Below are 17,596 nucleotides of genomic sequence, written 5' to 3' on the forward strand. Positions count from 1 at the left end.
GGTGCTTATTTCCATCCCAGGTGCTCGCATGTGTGTTTATATCAAATTCACAATTTCATTTCAAATGTTTTGATTAGGGTGTATGTGAGGATGTGACCAGGATTGAGGAAGAGAGAGATGAAGAGTGACGAAAAGACAGACACAAAGCGGGCAGACAAGAAGCAGACAGACAGGAAGCAGGCAGACAAGAAGCAGGCAGACAAGAAGAAGAAAGACAAGAAGCAGACCGACAAGAAGCAGACAGACAAGAAGCAGGCAGACAAGAAGCAGACAGACAAGAATCAGGCAGACAAGAAGCAGGCATACAAGAAGCAGACCGACAAGAAGCAGACAGACAAGAAGCAGACCGACAAGAAGAAGACAGACAAGAAGCAGACAGACAAGAAGCAGACAGACAAGAAGCAGGCAGACAAGAAGCAGACAGACAAGAAGCAGGCAAACAAGAAGCAGACAGACAAGATGAACACAGTGAGGGAGAGGTCAGATAGGATAAGGATGAAGATGAAATGGTAAAAAGAGGAGCAGCGAACTCAGGCGTGGCTGTTACTCGCCATCAGTTCAGTATGCCCAATCAACCAGATCCACACCTGCAGTACTCTGTGATGATGGTTGGGACACGAGATGTGTCTGGAAAAGTGCAAGAGGCAGTGTGTTTGAGATATGTTGACAAGGATTTAGACCCTCGTGAAGAATTTATTGGTTTTTATGAGGTTTCTTTTACAACTGGAGAAAATCTAGCAAAAGTAGTCATGGACATTTTTCAGCGCCTACACTTGCCTATCACTGGGATGTGTGGCCAAGCATACGATGGGGCCCCATATATGGCTGGCAAAAACAATGGAGCACAGGCCATTTAAAGAAAAATACAACCACTGGCTCCCTATGATCATTGTACTGCCCACTGTGTTAACCTGATTACACAGAGGTCCTGTACAGCCTCAATATTTATCCGAAATTCTCTGGATTGGGTCAATGACTTGGGAGTGTTGTTTGGGCAGTCAGGGAAACTAATGGACATATTTAAGGGAATTTCAAGGTCTGAGGAGGGTGAGGGTCCATGTCACTCTATAAGACCTCTGTGTCCAACGAGGTGTACGGTCGGCATGAGTGCCATCCGCACTGTGCTAAACCAGTACGAGTGAATAATCAAGACTTTGGCTGAGATGACAGTAAGTGAGTCTGATGCGGCTAGTAAGGCAAAGGGGCTAAATGAGACATTTCAGCAGGGAAAGGTTGTCCTTGGACTTGTGTCTGCTTTGGAGATCCCAGGGGAGTTGGAGGTTTTGATATGTCCCTCCAGCGCAGAACACAGTCCCTAGATGGTATGCTTTCAGCGGTTTCCTGTGTTAAGGAATGTTTCAGCAAAAAGAGAAACACAGAGAGTTTTCAGGCTCTTTACACGAAAAGCAACAAGGATGTGTGAGACACTCCATCTCACTCCTATTGCCAAACCTTGTGTCCGTATCCCACCTCAGCGCTTCACAGGTAGTGCTCCTGCACATGTACATGTGTCCCCTTCTGACTACAACAGGACTGAATTCTACAAAGTTCTGGATGTTGGTGACATGCAGTTTAGAGAAAGATTTGAGCAGGAGGGAATGCAAATGTTAAGGCACCTGGAACAAGTTCTCTTAACTGGAAAGATACATGGTGTTGTCCAACGGTACCCAGAAATCAACCCAGACATCCTCAAAGTTTTGCATTGTTCATAATGAAGTACAGCTTCCAGTCTAGTACTGAAATTGTTGCTGTTCTTCAAGCGATGAATCCAGACGTCCGTGGTCTCTTTGACCAAGTCGAAACAGTAGCCTGACTCCTCCTAGTTGTACCTGTGTCATCAGCAGAGTCAGAATGGAGTTTCCGCAGCCTCCGGAGGCTGAAAACATGGCTACGTAGCACCATGACCCAAACCCGCCTCAACAGTGTTGCGATGTGCCATGTACATAAAGACAAGCTGGACAGGGTAAACAGAAATAATATTGCTGCACAGTTTGTCTCCTGTAAGGAGTGCAGAAAGAGCACTTTTGGTTCTTTTAAATGAGAGGAAGTTGGTCATATGTTCATTGGTCAGTTGCTTGTTGTTGGTTGCATGTATATAGATATAGCCTATAAATAAATGTTTATATTTTGTTCCTAATATATGTTGTTTGTAAAGTTGGAGTTTGTAACAAAAATAATTTCGCCCTGGGATTATTAATGTATTTCTGATTCTTATTTTAACAAGTCTACTCTTGTGTATTTTCACAAAAAAGTTTTGACTTATTTTTTGTGTGTTCCGAGTGCGTTTTTATACTTTTCTACTATCACTGATTTAAATGGGAAGCTTTTTATATATTTTATTTTATACCTTTTCCACCCTTCTGTTAATGTATTCATGGTTTTTATTGTTAACAAACAAACTACATCCATCCCCCACACTTTTGAAAAGCTTGCTACGCCCCGAGTCAAACATTAGGCTGAATTTCATTGAGAAAGATTAGATTAGATTAGATTAGATTCAACTTGATTGTCATTACACATATACAAGTACAGTGTAACGAAATGTTTAGGTCTAACCAGAAGTGCAATTAGCAAGTGCAGGCTATACAGTGTGAATAAATACAGAATACAATATTAGGAAATATTATTAGAAAGTGCTTTGTATTAAATATTGACTTTATTTGCTATTATGTATTAATATTTATAAATATTACTTTAAACGTTTTATACAATATTTAATAATTATCTATACTTTTTAAGGCCCATACAATACAAAATATATTACAAATGTTTTGTTTAACCGGGCTACTTTTGCATAAAAAAACGAATGAGACGGCAATGTTGTGTAATATGCTCTGCTATTAGGATGGACCTTGCTCTCGTGTATTTAGAAGTAGCGCCTGCGCATTACGCATGGACTCAATCATAAAGGAAGACAAAATAAAATGCATTTACTAAAGTTCTCATCATTTTCAATTTGACCAACCCAGTTGGAAAGACTTACTTTCATTTAGTCCTTTCCTTTTTTTCTTCAGTGCCTATACACGAATGTCTCAAAATTAACGTTAAAACCTTAAAAGCGGTTGTAAACTGTACTACTTACACACAGCATCTGGAGCCCAACCCATAGTTTTTCACTAACGGCGTAATTTTTACGACGGACAGAGAGGGTTTGTGTGTGAGATCGTGAGCATAGTGTAAGGCGCTTTCTCTATTAACAGATGTCTGAAACTAAATGTTTTAGGAAATTGACTGTTGCCTACTTAAAAACCTGTTATAGATCGGAACTTGGTCTGAATCGACATTGTTATTAGGTAAGACCTTCAATCATGTTCTTTGGATGCTGAAGTTAGGTTTATACAAGTTTGAAGCTTTTGAGGTTGAAGTTGTCACTTGGTTTGTTATGTTGGTTTCTATGCAAACATTTCATTTAAAGTGTAACCGAGATGCCCAAAGACCTCATTACAGCATTGGCCATGGTTTTTCTTAATTTATCTGTTGACATTTGGGAAGTCTAATTTGTTTTTTTAGACCCTGAGTGTGTTCATTATAGCACAGGGTAGGGCTGTTCTCTTTAATCTCGTTTAAGAGCAGAGGAGCAACTGTGTCCTGTGTTTCGGAAACGGTGGAGTTAATATTTTCGGTGATAAGATCGGCAGAATTTGTGAGTGTTTGATATTCTTTATTATCAGAAATAGATTGCTGTTATACTGTTCATACATTTTGTTACTTTAATCTTGTTACTTCATAGAGTCAAAGTAATCTGCATGGGAGTCAAAGAGTCTAGTAATCTGCATGGGTCATTTTGAAATGTTTTTTTGCTTTATCGTTGTGCAATGACACTTAACCTTGAGCAATCATTTGATCTTATCTGAACAAATATAAAATTAAATGTGTCGTATGACACGGCTAAAACCAATATAATATTATCATTTGTTTTACACTTCATGCCATGTGTATACAGAATTATTTTCAACATACCGTTGTTTGTACCTCCTCTTTGCCCCGCCTCTCTCAAACGCCCAGATTTTTAACAAAGCTCATCGCTCTGAAAGGCGAGGTGTGCTATGATTGACCAGTTAACCAATGCGTAGTGATTGGTCGAATACTGCAAGTCTGTGATGTAAATTTAATGCCTCTTACCGTATTTGGAACATCAGGTTCCAAAGCAATTGTATTGACAGGTACGCCCACATTACTTGCGCATACGTGTGGGCGGTCCTAGTCAACTCATACCACAAACTGACGTAGATTTGTGGGGGTGTGGTTACACGCAGGTCTGGGTGAGCATACGCTTTTAGATAGAATTAATCTTTTGTTCAGACACGTTAATTTTTGCAATTTTATGTGTCTAATTCATGAATGGCCAACTTAAAAACAAACAAAGAAACAGAAACACAAGTGTCCGCACCATATCACCCCTTTAATTGGATCTGTTCTTTGTATGCATAAAAACATGTATCCCAAATTCAGGTATGTATCATTGTTTCATAAGTATTTTGAATATGGTTTATTCGAAAAGTAATCTTTGAGCCTTATCAAGTTTTGTGTCATCCATCAAACTGCTGAAAATCCTTATTATTAGAGAAGATAACGAAACATTAATACTTCCATTTGAATTATGCATTGTATTTCAGAGTTACTTTCATCAGAGGATTTAGATAAATGGATAGATAGGCACTTAATTGATCCCACATGAGAAATTGAGGCGCATTAGCACTGTGTAAGAAAGAGAGAAAAGTACTCATAGACAATCTGCTGGAATCATCAGTAGACACACAATAAAGTAAATAGTGCACTCTATATACTTACAATACATACAATTTACTTTCTTATAAACATATAGTGCACATAGGTCTATAATAATATTTATGACTCTTGAATAAAGAGTAAATTGAAGCATTATAAAGCAGTGCCAAGAGACAAAACTACTGCACCTGTTATTTTGCAAACAGAATTATTATTGCACAGATTGTGTTTTCAGGGATAGTAAAAGACAGTGGATTGTATTGCCCTATACTATTATACAATGGTTGAGCAGGGAATGAAGTACCAGGGAATCATTCAGAAATTAAATACGGCATTTTCTCCTTTTGTGAAGTCGATAAATATTTAAATTAAATCAGGCATGTATTGTTTCTTAGTGCTAAACTACTGAAAGAAGTTAATGATTTTTGTTTATGTTCTTGATGTCTTGGGTTTTGTGAGTGATAGAAGCTCAGTGCTGTGACCCTTTCTCTCCTGATGTCTCCTAACATTTGCATTAACATTGCATAACATTTGCATTCAAGCACTTCAGATGTGAGGGGAGGTTTTTTGGTGTTCTTCAAGACAATCATTGTGACAGCTGTTAAAAGGCCGGTTAATGCATAATCTGCCAGCCGTCTGCCGAGACTGACAACTCTACACATTCAATAATATTGAAGTAGGACAATGCAAAATTGTCAAAATAATTTTTATATTTGAAGAATTATTCAATATTTGTGTTCAGAAGAACCATATATTTTGCAAAGATACATGTCACATGAAGGACTACTAGTAGTATGTACAAACACCAGTTGACAGTTGGACAGACTGGGTCTATGCAAAACAGGAAAGGGTTTCAAAATGAGATGCATTAGTAATCCCTCGCAAAGCTTGTAAAACCATATGCTTTGCATAAAAGACATCAAGACACTGGTGACACATGAACGACGTCTTTGTGTCGCACGTTACACATTTTGGTTAGAATTGTTTTTAAAGAAGTGCAACATGTTCTCACTTCCTCTGCAGGTACGTTGCTCTTCCTTTACTTGATCTGTTTTCCAGGCCTACGTACATTGAGCTACAAAATGTGTACAGATTTGAATAGTCTTAAAAGGTGTGTCTCTCAATGTTTGCCTGTAGGCTGTCATTGTAAAAAGTTATTATCTGTTGAATCTTTATAACCCTATATAACAATACATTTGTTATGCCCCATCTTTTTCTCTAGGCTTCTCACAATCACACTGGAAGATCCTCAATGGTCCTTGGTGATGATGAGTCTCAACATTCATGAACGCTGGATCTGAACAATCTTCAGAATACCATCAGTTCATCACTGGAACTCAAACTTGACAGGTTTTCGAGAATGCCTTGAATCCAAACATCACATCAGCCAGGAATCTCTTACTGTCCGTTAAGTCTAAACTTGAGTCAAAAATTGAAGTCATTGAGATGTTCGTAAACATGCGTCGATTCAGAAAATTTCATCTAAGGCTGATTGTTATGTTTTTTGCTACCCTACTGGTCATGGTAAACTGGGAGAGTATTGACAATAGAATTCTAGCCCATGTCAAGTCATACACATACCGCTACCTACATAATGGCTTCCAGTTTATCAACGCAAGCGTTAGAGTCAGTCCTGCGGAGGCTATAAGGTACAGCAATCACAAATACATCTTAAACCACGAAAAGAAATGTGGTGCAAAAGACATTCTGCTCTTGTTATTCGTGAAAAGCTCCTCTCAGAACTTTGAGAGAAGACACGCCATCCGCGCCACATGGGGGAACGAGGTGTACGTTGAAAACACGTTGGGGGTCACTATAAAGGTGCTGTTTGCTCTTGGTGTCCATCCTGAACAAAACAACAGAAAAATCCTTCACCAGCAATTGATCTTAGAGAACCAAAAATACAAAGACCTCATCCAGCAGGACTTCGTCGACACTTTCCACAATCTCACACTCAAGCTCCTCTTGCAGCTCAGCTGGAAAGAAAGCTACTGTCGCCACGCCAACTTCTTCATGTCTACGGACGATGACGTCTTCATCCACATTCCAAACCTAATTCGCTACTTGCAAGAGATTGCCCGCAGTGACAACAAAAACCTTTGGATAGGAAGGGTGCACCGCGGGTCTCCACCTGTACGGGATAAATCTAGCAAGTACTACGTGTCGCAAGATATGTACTCGTGGTTATCCTACCCAGACTACACCCCTGGGGCTGGATATGTCCTCTCTAAAGATGTGGCTACCAAGATCTATCAAGCTTCACGTACATTAAACGCTTCCCTTCACATCGACGATGTCTTCCTTGGAATTTGTGCCAAAATCATGGATATCTCTCCTAGGGATCATGTTTTCTTTTCAGGAGAGGGAAAAGCTCATTATCACTGTTGTATCTACAACCAGATGATGACCTCGCACGGCCATGTGAGTGACATCTATGAATTGTGGGGGCGCGTGACAGATCCTGTAGCTTGTCAAATTTCCTCAGGACTATTTTCGAGGCTCTACTGCACCCTTGTGAAAGTGAGGCTTTTATGCGTGCCATTTTGGTCATACTCATACCCATGCAAGGCAGCTTTTAAGTAAAACATGACCATTATTTGTTGTTTATGTATCAAGAAACGCAGGTTCTTCTGACCAAACTATGCTGTTATGACTGTCAAACTTCTCACTTACTCACTTACACTTTTAAGCAACCAAACATTGAATTTCATGTACCTTTTGGTTATAAAGTACTAAAGTTAATCAATCATTGGAGTTTGGGTTCCTCTCCACAGCAGGGCAGTGTAGGCATGCTCACCGGGACAATGCATTTAGTTATTAACTAGATATTACTCATTAGAATGATCTTAAGTGCTCTATAAACACCATGCACAGGGCTGTGTTTTAACTTTCTGTGATTTTCTAATTTGCTCCTGTAAAGCTGCTTTGGAACAATGCACATTGTGAAAAGGGCTATATAAATAACCTTGAATTGAATTAAAGTAGGATCTGTTTTTTGAGTATGGGATGGCATATAATATTTCCAGTTAGTTTATATTAGAAGTCAAATGGATTTACATAATATAAAATTTTACAGCAAGATATAGATCAGCTAAAAAAAATGAATGTGAAAAGTGGGTGTTGCTTACTGGAACAGATGTAGTGAGCACAAAATAAGCAGGGTGTGAAAAACATAACTAATTAAAGCACAAGAAAGTTAACAATAAGAACTGTAAAATGTACTCTTAAATAACTTGTTTAGGATAATTCAGGTTTTAAAGGGATACTACACCCAAAAGTGAAAATTGTGTCATTATCGTTGTTTCAAACCTGTATAAATTTGATATTTGGAAGAATGAGTATAGTATTTATTTTCCCTACTATGGGCAGTAAATGGGGGATGAGATCTGTTTGGTTACAGACATTCCAAATATCTTCCTTTCTGCTCCGCAGAACAAAGAAATTCATAAAGGAATCTGAGGGTGAGTAAATTACAGAATTGTAATATTTGGGTGAACCATCACTTTAAAATCGCTATGTGCAATCTTTAATTAACAGGCCAAACAAATTTTATTTATACTTGAATGTGACAATCTTAATAAAATTTGATTTTATGCTTTTCATAAAAGCTTTTATTCTATTTGATTACCTTTGGTTTATGGGACACTCGATAGACATGTGGAAATGGCCTGGATTAACATTTCAAATTTGTGCGGATGCATGTCTGAAACGGCAATGGTTTTTTGACCAATCTAGTTCATATAAAAAACCTTCTGCACAAAAATATATATTTTTTATGCAATCACCAAACATCAGTGTTTGACCCCAGAGAAATCCAGACAGCCTTGAACAACTTAAACATATCAATGCTTAAAAAACAAATGTAAATCTGGGTACTTGAACCATACAGGACGAGCATAAAATCACCCATTAATGTCTTTAATAAGCTTGACATTTTCATTTATTAAACTAGTTAATCAAAACACTACACAAATTTTACAGACAGATTTATCATGATCCTCTTTATTGTCAACTGGGCCAACAGTACATGAAACATTTAGTATTCAGATGTTAAGACCCAACTTTTGAAGAGGACTTCACAAATAGTACTTAATAAACAATATACAATTAAATACATTTCACAAAACTAAAAAGTGCTTTATATTACGGAAAAGGTAGGTCAAGTAGATCAAATTAAGCTGCTTACATATGTTAGCATTACATAATTGGCAGACTTGATGCAGCACTTGTATCTTTTAGTCCACAAGTAAATCACTAAACGATGAAGAACATCTAACACATACATTTTTAACATACTAGGGAAAAAATACCTGATAAATACATGTAAAGTACCCATGTTTTGTAAACGCTACCAACAGTTAATACTGATATGGTTGGAGTCTACAGTCGTCCACACAGTCACGTTAAGTATTGAATTCGCAAGTCGGATCCGCAGCCAGCATTTGGTGTAGTGTTTTTCTTCCAATAAAATAAGCACAAATGGAGATCATTCAATAGCCATCCCTGCATTAATATCTCAGGTTTAAATCAGATCAGCGACATTCATGGGCATCTCTTCAACAGTTGTATTGTAAAACGTCTCAATGTCTCGAAGAATTCTTTTGTCTTCTTCAGTGACAAAATTGATGGCCACACCTTTTCTGCCAAAACGACCTCCACGGCCAATCCTGCAAGAGAAGAATAATTGAAAAACTATACTTAAATCTAAAATTACAAGGGGTTTGTACATTTTCACTCATTCATTCACTCACCTATGAATATAATTCTCTCGATTTGTTGGTAGATCATAGTTGATGACAAGAGAAACTTGTTGCACATCAATTCCACGAGCCTGAGAAATAGTTTGCACTCAGTATTGTACTGCAATGAATTCTTGGGTATTATGTTTTACATTTTTTAAACTCACCAGCAAATCTGTAGTTATGAGGACTCTGCTAGAACCAGACCTAAATTCCCTCATGATTATGTCTCGCTCCTTCTGGTCCATGTCTCCATGCTGAAAGCAAGGAAAATTGCTTGAAATGTAAAAAAGCCAGCATACTACAATTTTTGAACACTCATGATGGTCAAGTACGATCAGTCATGTTTAAAATTTCTCCATGAGAGGTCAGTCCCGAAAGATGAAAACCATCATTTCATACTTGATCTACCATTGCACATAGCCCATATCAGGACCGTAAACCATGTGTTTAACTTGGATAACTACTTCCAAACTAAATGGCCGAAATGAGTTTTCTCCAGCTCAGCATTTCATTTGACGAACATTTACAGATCTGGATTGTACTTACCAGGGCAGACACAGTAAAATCTCTCGCATGCATCTTCTCAGTCAACCAGTCAACCTTTCTTCTTGTGTTCAAGAAAATAACTGCCTGGGTGATCGTAAGGGTCTCGTAAAGGTCACATAGCGTGTCCAACTTCCACTCCTACACAACCCAAAAAAGTTCATTAGAATTAGTTAGTTAGTAAAAAGCATACAAGAATATATATATTTTTCAATCATGTGTGGCACAGCATCTTGAGACCTAGTACACTGGACATTAAGAAAGAGGTCTGTTCTAGTCTCATTTCCGACCATGTGCTTTTGATCTTCCTTCTTTGTGATTAACCAGTACTAGCATGAACACCAGCTCTAGGCCCGAAAGCCTTGAGCTGATGATTTTAGCATGGTGCTTTTGAAAGAAGGGAATGACATTTTTGTTTTGTATATACATGGATGTTAACCAGCACCTCACCTCTCGCTCTACATTGATGTAAAACTGCTTGATTCCCTCCAGAGTCAGTTCCTCCTTTTTCACCAAAATTCGAACAGGTTCACGCATGAACTTGGTGGTCACCTCCAACACATCAGCAGGCATGGTGGCCGAAAGCAGCACAACCTGGTTAAACAAGCAAGTACAATATAACCGTCAAAAACAAGAATACATTATTAAACATTACATTCATGCAATTGGGAGACAGTGACTTGTGGCATTCTCAGGGGATCAACCAGCTTCTGGAGCACTTGCATAAAAGGAAGGCCATTTAAAGTGGGGTCCAAAAAGCTTGCGACATCTTTACAATGATGCTGCATTAGTGGAAAATAGTTAATGACTTAATTTTATGTAAAAGCAGGGCTCCAGTAAACGCTCTACTAAATGGTCGCATTTTTTGACCAGTTTGAGACAGCGCAACATTTTTACTGGATCATAAACCCATTCACAGAAAGAACAAATGACAGGCGAATGCTCTTGTTATGTTTTATTTGACATATTTACATGCGTCGTGTGAAAATAAAGAAAAGTTTCCCTGCGATTGTTCGGTGCTTCTCTCAGTGCACGCGTTTTCGTAAACTTTGGCTTTAAGCAATAAACGGTTACAATGGCTTTAACTTCACTTTATCAGTTAAAACATGCGTATCGATCGAAATGCAATGGAGGCATGAATATACTTTTTGAAAGGCACAATTTCTTTTGGTTCAAATCAATTCAGATTACATTCTATTTAGCACCGATCAAAAACAAAGCTTCTCTGTAGACTCTGACTCTTAAATAAGCAGAACCACATCTCCTTTCATTAGGTTAACTTTTTTGTCAGTATCAGTAAACATTATTTTGGGGTAAATATTTAGGCCCCTAAATATTTTGCTAGCGCTCCTTAAATTTTCCGTCAGGGTCTGCAGTGCTCCAAGTCAAAAAAAAAAGTAAAGCCTGGAGCCCTGAAAAGATACATATGTCTTAGCATTAGGGTATGACCCACAGTAAATGCAACCAAACTGACTTTGTAACAAAGGGAGTCAAGGTCACAAATTTGCGTTCTGTAAAAACAAACTTTTTGAACTTCTGAACATCATTTAAACCACCATTTATGCAAGAAACCATTGTGTTAAATGTTGCTCTGGACCTTGAAACACAGGTCATGGGACATTAAGAGGTCTGACCCAGTTTCATTTCCAGTGCATGTCTAGTGCTCTCTCAGGGCCTTGACTTACTTGGATGTTTGTGCTTAATTTCTGGAAAATCTCATAAATTTGATCCTTGAACCCACGACTCAGCATTTCATCTGCTTCATCAAGGACAAACATCTTTATCCATTTGGGAGCTGCAGGATAAAAAAATCTAATTAAATCATCAGGGTAACCACCCCCTGCAATCAAGATGGTGGAAATGTATGATCAGCCAAGTAATTCTCTCCATTGCAGGTCAGTCCCGAAAGATGATAACATCACGTCATACTTAATCCCGACAGTCAATCCCTTACACAAGTCTGTTTAAATTCAAATAATTTACTTACATAAGTACCTCCTGTTCAGCATGTCAAACACACGGCCTGGCGTGCCAACAACAATGTGTGGAGCTTCAGCCTGCAATTTTTGCATTTCGTTCCGCACGTTTGTACCTCCAATGCAGGCATGGCAAGAAGCACCCATGTAGTCGCCCAAGGCCAAGATGACCTTCTGAATCTACAGAGGCAATGGATGAAGGTACATAGTTTATTTATACAGTTAAATAAAATAAACATGGCTTCATGGTACTTGTTCTCATTGAGAACAATGAGTGGACAAGTGTGATCAGTTGAAAAGGTAGTCTCCATGACAGGTCAGTCCCGAAAGATGATACCATCATTTCACACTTGTCCACAGAGCTGCATGGTTACAATAATTCTATGGACATGTTTCTATAAGAGACATACTCCTGGCAATTACAGAATGAATGACAATTAACTAGCTACATAAATGCCTCCCGCTGTAAATGTTAACAAATTTGCAAACATAAAAACACCCACAATTAGTGATTGATGTGGCAGGAAGAACAGCAAAATGAATACCTTGTATTGAGCTACTGCCAGAATATGCCGCCTTGGTCTGAGACACATTTAAGTTTATCATGACCTCAGGACCAGCATACCTGCTGAGCAAGCTCTCGGGTTGGTGCCAGGACCAAAGCCTGAGTCTCTTTCTGCTCAATCTCCAGTTGCTGCAGGATGGAAATGGCAAATGTGGCTGTTTTACCAGTACCTGACTGGGCCTGAGCAATAACATCATAACCTATGAAGTAATAAAAACAAAGATTTAATACAGGCAAATCTATTGATATGTTATTGCTTTCAAAGAAACTTGCAGATCAAACAACATTACCCTTACATTACAACATTTCAAACAGACAATAGCACTTGATGGAAGGCGTGTTTGAAGCATGGCAGACAAAATCGTCAAACTGAAAACAGCCAATCAAATTGTTCTCAGGTCTTGCATGAACGCAATTTGCTGGCGCCTGCTATTGGTGAAACGGATCACAGATGATCAGTGTGGATCGTGCTCTACGGTTTTGGAACACATTCAGTAAATTTATTTATCTTTCCAGTATCTGGAAAAGTACAATATTACAGCACATTCTTGTGTACATCTTAACTCAAACTACGTTGTGAACCGCAGATTAGCCAAGTTTATTCATTAAGAGTAAAAAATGGTATCAGCGCGCATGCGCTCTCACTCCAGTTTTAGCACGAACACTGTCTCGTCTCTTGACGAGAACAATATTAAAGTGCATTTTCATGTATATCTTAAAGGACCCATTGTTTTACTTTGATTATGTTTTTTGGGTGTTTAACAAGGGATGTTCATGTTTCCAATTTCAAAAATGCTTTATATTTCACATATTTCAAGTCTATTGTTCACTGCTGTCCCCCTTCTAACAAAGTGAGTGGATTTATTCCAGTCTATATAAAGTCCCTCCTTCCGAAACACTGATTGGTAAAGCTGAACAGATCTTTCGTGATTGGTTCTCAGCTTAGAGTGTGTGAAGATGTCCCACCCATACCATATCAGCCAACTTCTGCTTCTCCGGCGCCCCTCTCAGTGCACATGTATTCTTAAACTTTGGCTTTTAGCAATAAACAGTTACAATGGCATAAACTTCACTCAGTTAAAAACATGCGGAACGATCGAAATGCAACTGAGGTCTGATTCTTTGTCAGACTGCACATTTTTTTCCTACTATGGCGAGGGCAATGACACCGAAACCAATGGCTTCAGACCGGTTTTTGTAATTAATTCTAATAACAAAGGCGTTAGTTTGGCCTTTTTATATTTGATCCCAGTTGGATTATAAAACAAGCAGACTGTCCAGGAGACATTTGTGACGAGGACTTCAAAGGAGGTTTCATAGAAGTGTTTAAGAAGTATGCCCACACACAAACAATATCAGTCTATTACGCGAAACAGTTTTTACAGCCAATATTAAAGTCATGGACCGTCGGTTCTAAATTCTTATTACCAGCTGTAGGACTGTGATGATAACCAAAAACAACTCCAGTCTCTCTATTCTCTAAGGAAGGCCTTGCCCCTTTTTTGGGTTTTCCATTTGGTCGGAGGTTATTAAAAGTACTATTACTAGTGACATGTACCCGGGAAGTAGAGGGCCGTAGTTCATTTCCAGCCGTTCTCTGTAGTCCTTGAAAAGCAAATTCTGTTAAAGACATTATCTCACTTGGCACTAGACTTTGAGCTTTGTCATTTTGTATTGTTAATCCTCTAAGAGCAAAATTAGACACTTACTAAAGGTTGAAAAATGGGATTGCGATCTTTAATTTAAACTGCTGCATAAGCAGCAATGTTCTGTTGTGTCAAAGCGCAAATGACACGATTCATGCGCAAATGGATCACTTGAGGAATTCTGACGCACCACCCACTCATGATTCAGTAACACATTTGGGAGAATGTCGTTCGAGATACTGCATGTCATGATTCCTAGTTCATAACACCAGTCACATTAATAATCTGAGCTCTAGATCCAGTAGCCGTTTACTCCGATTGCACATTTATATCATACACAGTCATTTTTGTATGCATAGAAACTGTATATGACAGCCTAGAATATAAATTTTTATGATAAATAATCTTAAATTAATTTGTTGATATCTTTAGGGTATTTTTACACCATTTTAATAGAAATTATTTTACCCCATATAATTAGGGATGGGCATTTAAAGCAAAAATAATATTCGAAGATCGATGAGAATTATTCGAAAATTATTCGAAATTCGCACCCCTCCCCACATAGACGCATTTACAGTATTACACACACACAAACGGAGAGAGAGAGAGAACATTTACGCTTCAAATCAGTATGACGGCACACTGCTTTATGTATTATGGAATAGGCAATCTTACGTTAAGCAATACATTAAAATAATGTGCTGAAACAAATATATTAACAACCAAATGACGGCACTTATTAACGGCACCTTTGGTTACATGCACGTGTTACACGTGAAAACACAGCGAGTTTTTTAAGATCGCACACACTTTGAAATTCGATAATTAAATATACTATTCGAATATTCGAAATTCGTGACTCAACCCTAATATAAACACCATCATTTTTGAGCATTTAATTGATTGCAAATACAAGTTATTATAGTTATTATAATATTATGTAGTAATTAACTATGATGAGCATTTACATGGGCCGATCCGAAAAATGATCCGTGACCCATAATCCAACTGATCCGAACTGTGAGTTTTGTGATCCGTTGCAGCTCTAGCACCTGCACTAGGATATTTGCAGAAGGCGATCTGATTGGCTGATGACTGGGCTGGCACTTGAAGTTAAACGTTCAACTTCTGCCACAAGCAACGCCGACGGACCCACGATTCAGTTAGGCAACACATGACGTCACCCATTCAAAGTAAATGAGGAGCATTGATGCTGACGTCCCATGTGAATGTTAGTGTGTGTACCTTTTATGCAAGGAATTATAGCTCTCTGTTGGATTGCTGAAGGTTTCTCAAAACCATAGGCATAGATTCCACGAAGGAGAGTTTCCTTCAAGCTCATATCGTCAAAATTGTCAGTAATCTCATTCCAGTTGCTCTGCAAAACAGCAGCATAAATAAATGAGAAACGTCTTCGCGCATCGGTCTTATGAGATGCAATGGCAGTGTATATACAAATATCATGGAGTTAAATGTAATACTTTTAAAATTACAGAATTCTCATTTTTGGGTAATCTACCTCCTACATTTACTATATACTGATTGTAGGATAGAAAATCTAAATGATCTTAGTTTGTGACAACTCAATGCAACAATTCAGAAGGGTGGGAACGAAGCGCAAGATGATTCATTGAGTGACTAACCCTAAGCAAGGGTTATTGGAAAGAGAATCGAATTTAATCTAATCGCATTCCGACACAGAGCAGTAGGCTACGCCTCACGGTTATACCCAGAGACAGCCCTCAGCCATAATTCCAACTCTTTATCATCCAACCATTTGCACGAACACGTGCATTTCCCCCTTAGTCAACGTTGTTGTTTAACAACCGGGTGTAAATGCATTCCACTATTCGCTGACGCAATGATTAAATTCAGGCAAACTTTAGCATATGACCTCTTTGCAAAATATGAAAAGAAGATTCACGTGTGGCACAGCATCTTGAGACCTAGTACACTGGACATTAAGAAAGAGGTCTGTTCTAGTCTCATTTCCGACCATGTGCTTTTGATCTTCCTTCTTTGTGATTAACCAGTACTAGCATGAACACCAGCTCTAGGCCCAAAGGTCTTGAGCTGATGGTTTTAGCATGGTGCTTTTGAAAGAAGGCTCTGACATGAGATTTTCATAGATCCTCTTATTCTGTCAAAGAGTTAATAATAAAATACCTACCAACTATGCTTTATTTTTACATATTAAAGATAAAAACTATTTCCTTTTGCAGATTACATTAAGATTCTAATTAAGTGGGGCTTTAAAAAAAAAAACACTAGTAAACACAACAACCCCATTGGAGTCCACATCTCAATTTACAAACCTCGATGACACCATCAGGCTCCATTCCTTCGGGCCCTCCATGGTCTCGATCTCGTGAGCTAAAAAAATAAACAAGAGATAGTGTTTATTATGAACATTTCTCACTCCACTGGAGACTATTGCATAACTTGAACCTCCACGACACCGCTGTGCCTGAAAGCGCTAGCTCGAACAAATGCCACGTGGAGTGAATAACATTAATGAGGACTACGACAAATATATAACTGACTAAATAATTCGCTGTAACATTCTCTGCAAATGGTATGTTCCTTGGTTACAGATATAGTTTCTATGCTATGCCCGAATCTGAATTGAATTGCAGGCATTTGTATCTTTCGATCTATCCTTCACACGCGAGTTTACACAAATTACACACAACATCATAAATAAATGAATCAAAAGCAGACACGCTTCTTACTTCAAACGGTACAAGAAAGAGGTTTTAAGGTGAAAGAAATGTAGCCCTTATGAATGTGAGGCCTAGAGCATGGATGCCACGCGTTAGCCTTCAGGTTGGGTTTAAGCTAACGTCCATCGAATCGGTCTACAAGTTAAACTACACAGACTCTTTAAAATACGAGTGTTTGTAATGAAAACATTTGTTTAAGATACGAGTAACTTAAAGCGAAGCATTAAACGTGAAAGAACACACATAACAGTTAAGTTACTATACAGCAAGTAAGCCAGCTGCGCGAGCTGACTAAGATCACATGCGCCATGTCAACAAAAATCCTTAAAACCGCCGTTGTAATAAGCCAGACACAATTCTGATTCAAATATACGAACATTAACCTACACTAAATGAAGTTTGTGTATATAATGAAACCGTTTTACCTGTTGTAATCAGCAGAGCCGCTAGACATGGTCCGTTCAAGTCTTCAGCATTCACTTGGAAAGGAAGTACATGTGTATCTCAGGCGGTTTTATCTAACCGGTACTCGTTTTCACTTTTAGAGTGAAACTGCAAAAACATACAAAACAGCTACACATGGTTTATTTTTAATCGTATACGTTAAAATATATAATTCAAGTTAAGTATATTACAATTTTATGAGTGTTTATTTATGTATGTCAAAGTT

At 38.3% G+C, this 17,596-nt stretch overlaps 2 protein-coding genes and 5 non-coding genes across 8 annotated transcripts; 1 reads left to right on the top strand and 6 right to left on the bottom strand.

The window, feature by feature from the left end:
• Window positions 1-3,155: 3,155 nt before the first annotated feature.
• Window positions 3,156-8,236, top strand: LOC130416054 (lactosylceramide 1,3-N-acetyl-beta-D-glucosaminyltransferase B-like). Of its 2 annotated transcripts, XM_056742149.1 has the most exons (3): window positions 3,182-3,293; window positions 5,752-5,839; window positions 5,951-8,236. In XM_056742149.1, the coding sequence occupies exon 3, from the start codon at window positions 6,175-6,177 to the stop codon at window positions 7,309-7,311; it is 1,137 nt and encodes a 378-aa protein (XP_056598127.1). In that variant the 5' UTR covers window positions 3,182-3,293; window positions 5,752-5,839; window positions 5,951-6,174; the 3' UTR covers window positions 7,312-8,236. The 2 variants fall into 2 exon arrangements, with proteins under 2 accessions (XP_056598134.1, XP_056598127.1); XM_056742156.1 differs by lacking the exon at window positions 5,752-5,839 and having other exon boundaries at window positions 3,156-3,293.
• Window positions 8,237-8,685: 449 nt separating this feature from the next.
• Window positions 8,686-17,417, bottom strand: eif4a2 (eukaryotic translation initiation factor 4A, isoform 2). The gene is made up of 11 exons (XM_056742137.1): window positions 17,352-17,417; window positions 16,519-16,576; window positions 15,449-15,581; window positions 12,615-12,754; window positions 12,001-12,169; window positions 11,699-11,808; window positions 10,464-10,607; window positions 10,017-10,154; window positions 9,635-9,724; window positions 9,480-9,559; window positions 8,686-9,395 (listed from the first exon to the last, which is right to left on the bottom strand). The coding sequence occupies exons 1-11, from the start codon at window positions 17,378-17,380 to the stop codon at window positions 9,251-9,253; spliced, it is 1,236 nt and encodes a 411-aa protein (XP_056598115.1). The 5' UTR covers window positions 17,381-17,417; the 3' UTR covers window positions 8,686-9,250.
• On the bottom strand, window positions 9,799-9,869 carry LOC130418576 (small nucleolar RNA SNORD2). The gene has a single exon (XR_008906385.1). It is a non-coding gene; the product is annotated as a small nucleolar RNA SNORD2 (small nucleolar RNA).
• LOC130418565 (small nucleolar RNA SNORA81) lies at window positions 10,230-10,415 on the bottom strand. The gene has a single exon (XR_008906374.1). It is a non-coding gene; the product is annotated as a small nucleolar RNA SNORA81 (small nucleolar RNA).
• LOC130418575 (small nucleolar RNA SNORD2) lies at window positions 11,876-11,942 on the bottom strand. Its single transcript, XR_008906384.1, has one exon. It is a non-coding gene; the product is annotated as a small nucleolar RNA SNORD2 (small nucleolar RNA).
• Window positions 12,272-12,339, bottom strand: LOC130418572 (small nucleolar RNA SNORD2). The gene has a single exon (XR_008906381.1). It is a non-coding gene; the product is annotated as a small nucleolar RNA SNORD2 (small nucleolar RNA).
• Window positions 16,126-16,311, bottom strand: LOC130418567 (small nucleolar RNA SNORA81). The gene has a single exon (XR_008906376.1). It is a non-coding gene; the product is annotated as a small nucleolar RNA SNORA81 (small nucleolar RNA).
• Window positions 17,418-17,596: the final 179 nt, after the last annotated feature.

This window comes from Triplophysa dalaica, chromosome 3, assembly GCF_015846415.1.
Source record: "Triplophysa dalaica isolate WHDGS20190420 chromosome 3, ASM1584641v1, whole genome shotgun sequence".
NCBI classification, from domain to species: Eukaryota; Metazoa; Chordata; class Actinopteri; order Cypriniformes; family Nemacheilidae; genus Triplophysa; species Triplophysa dalaica.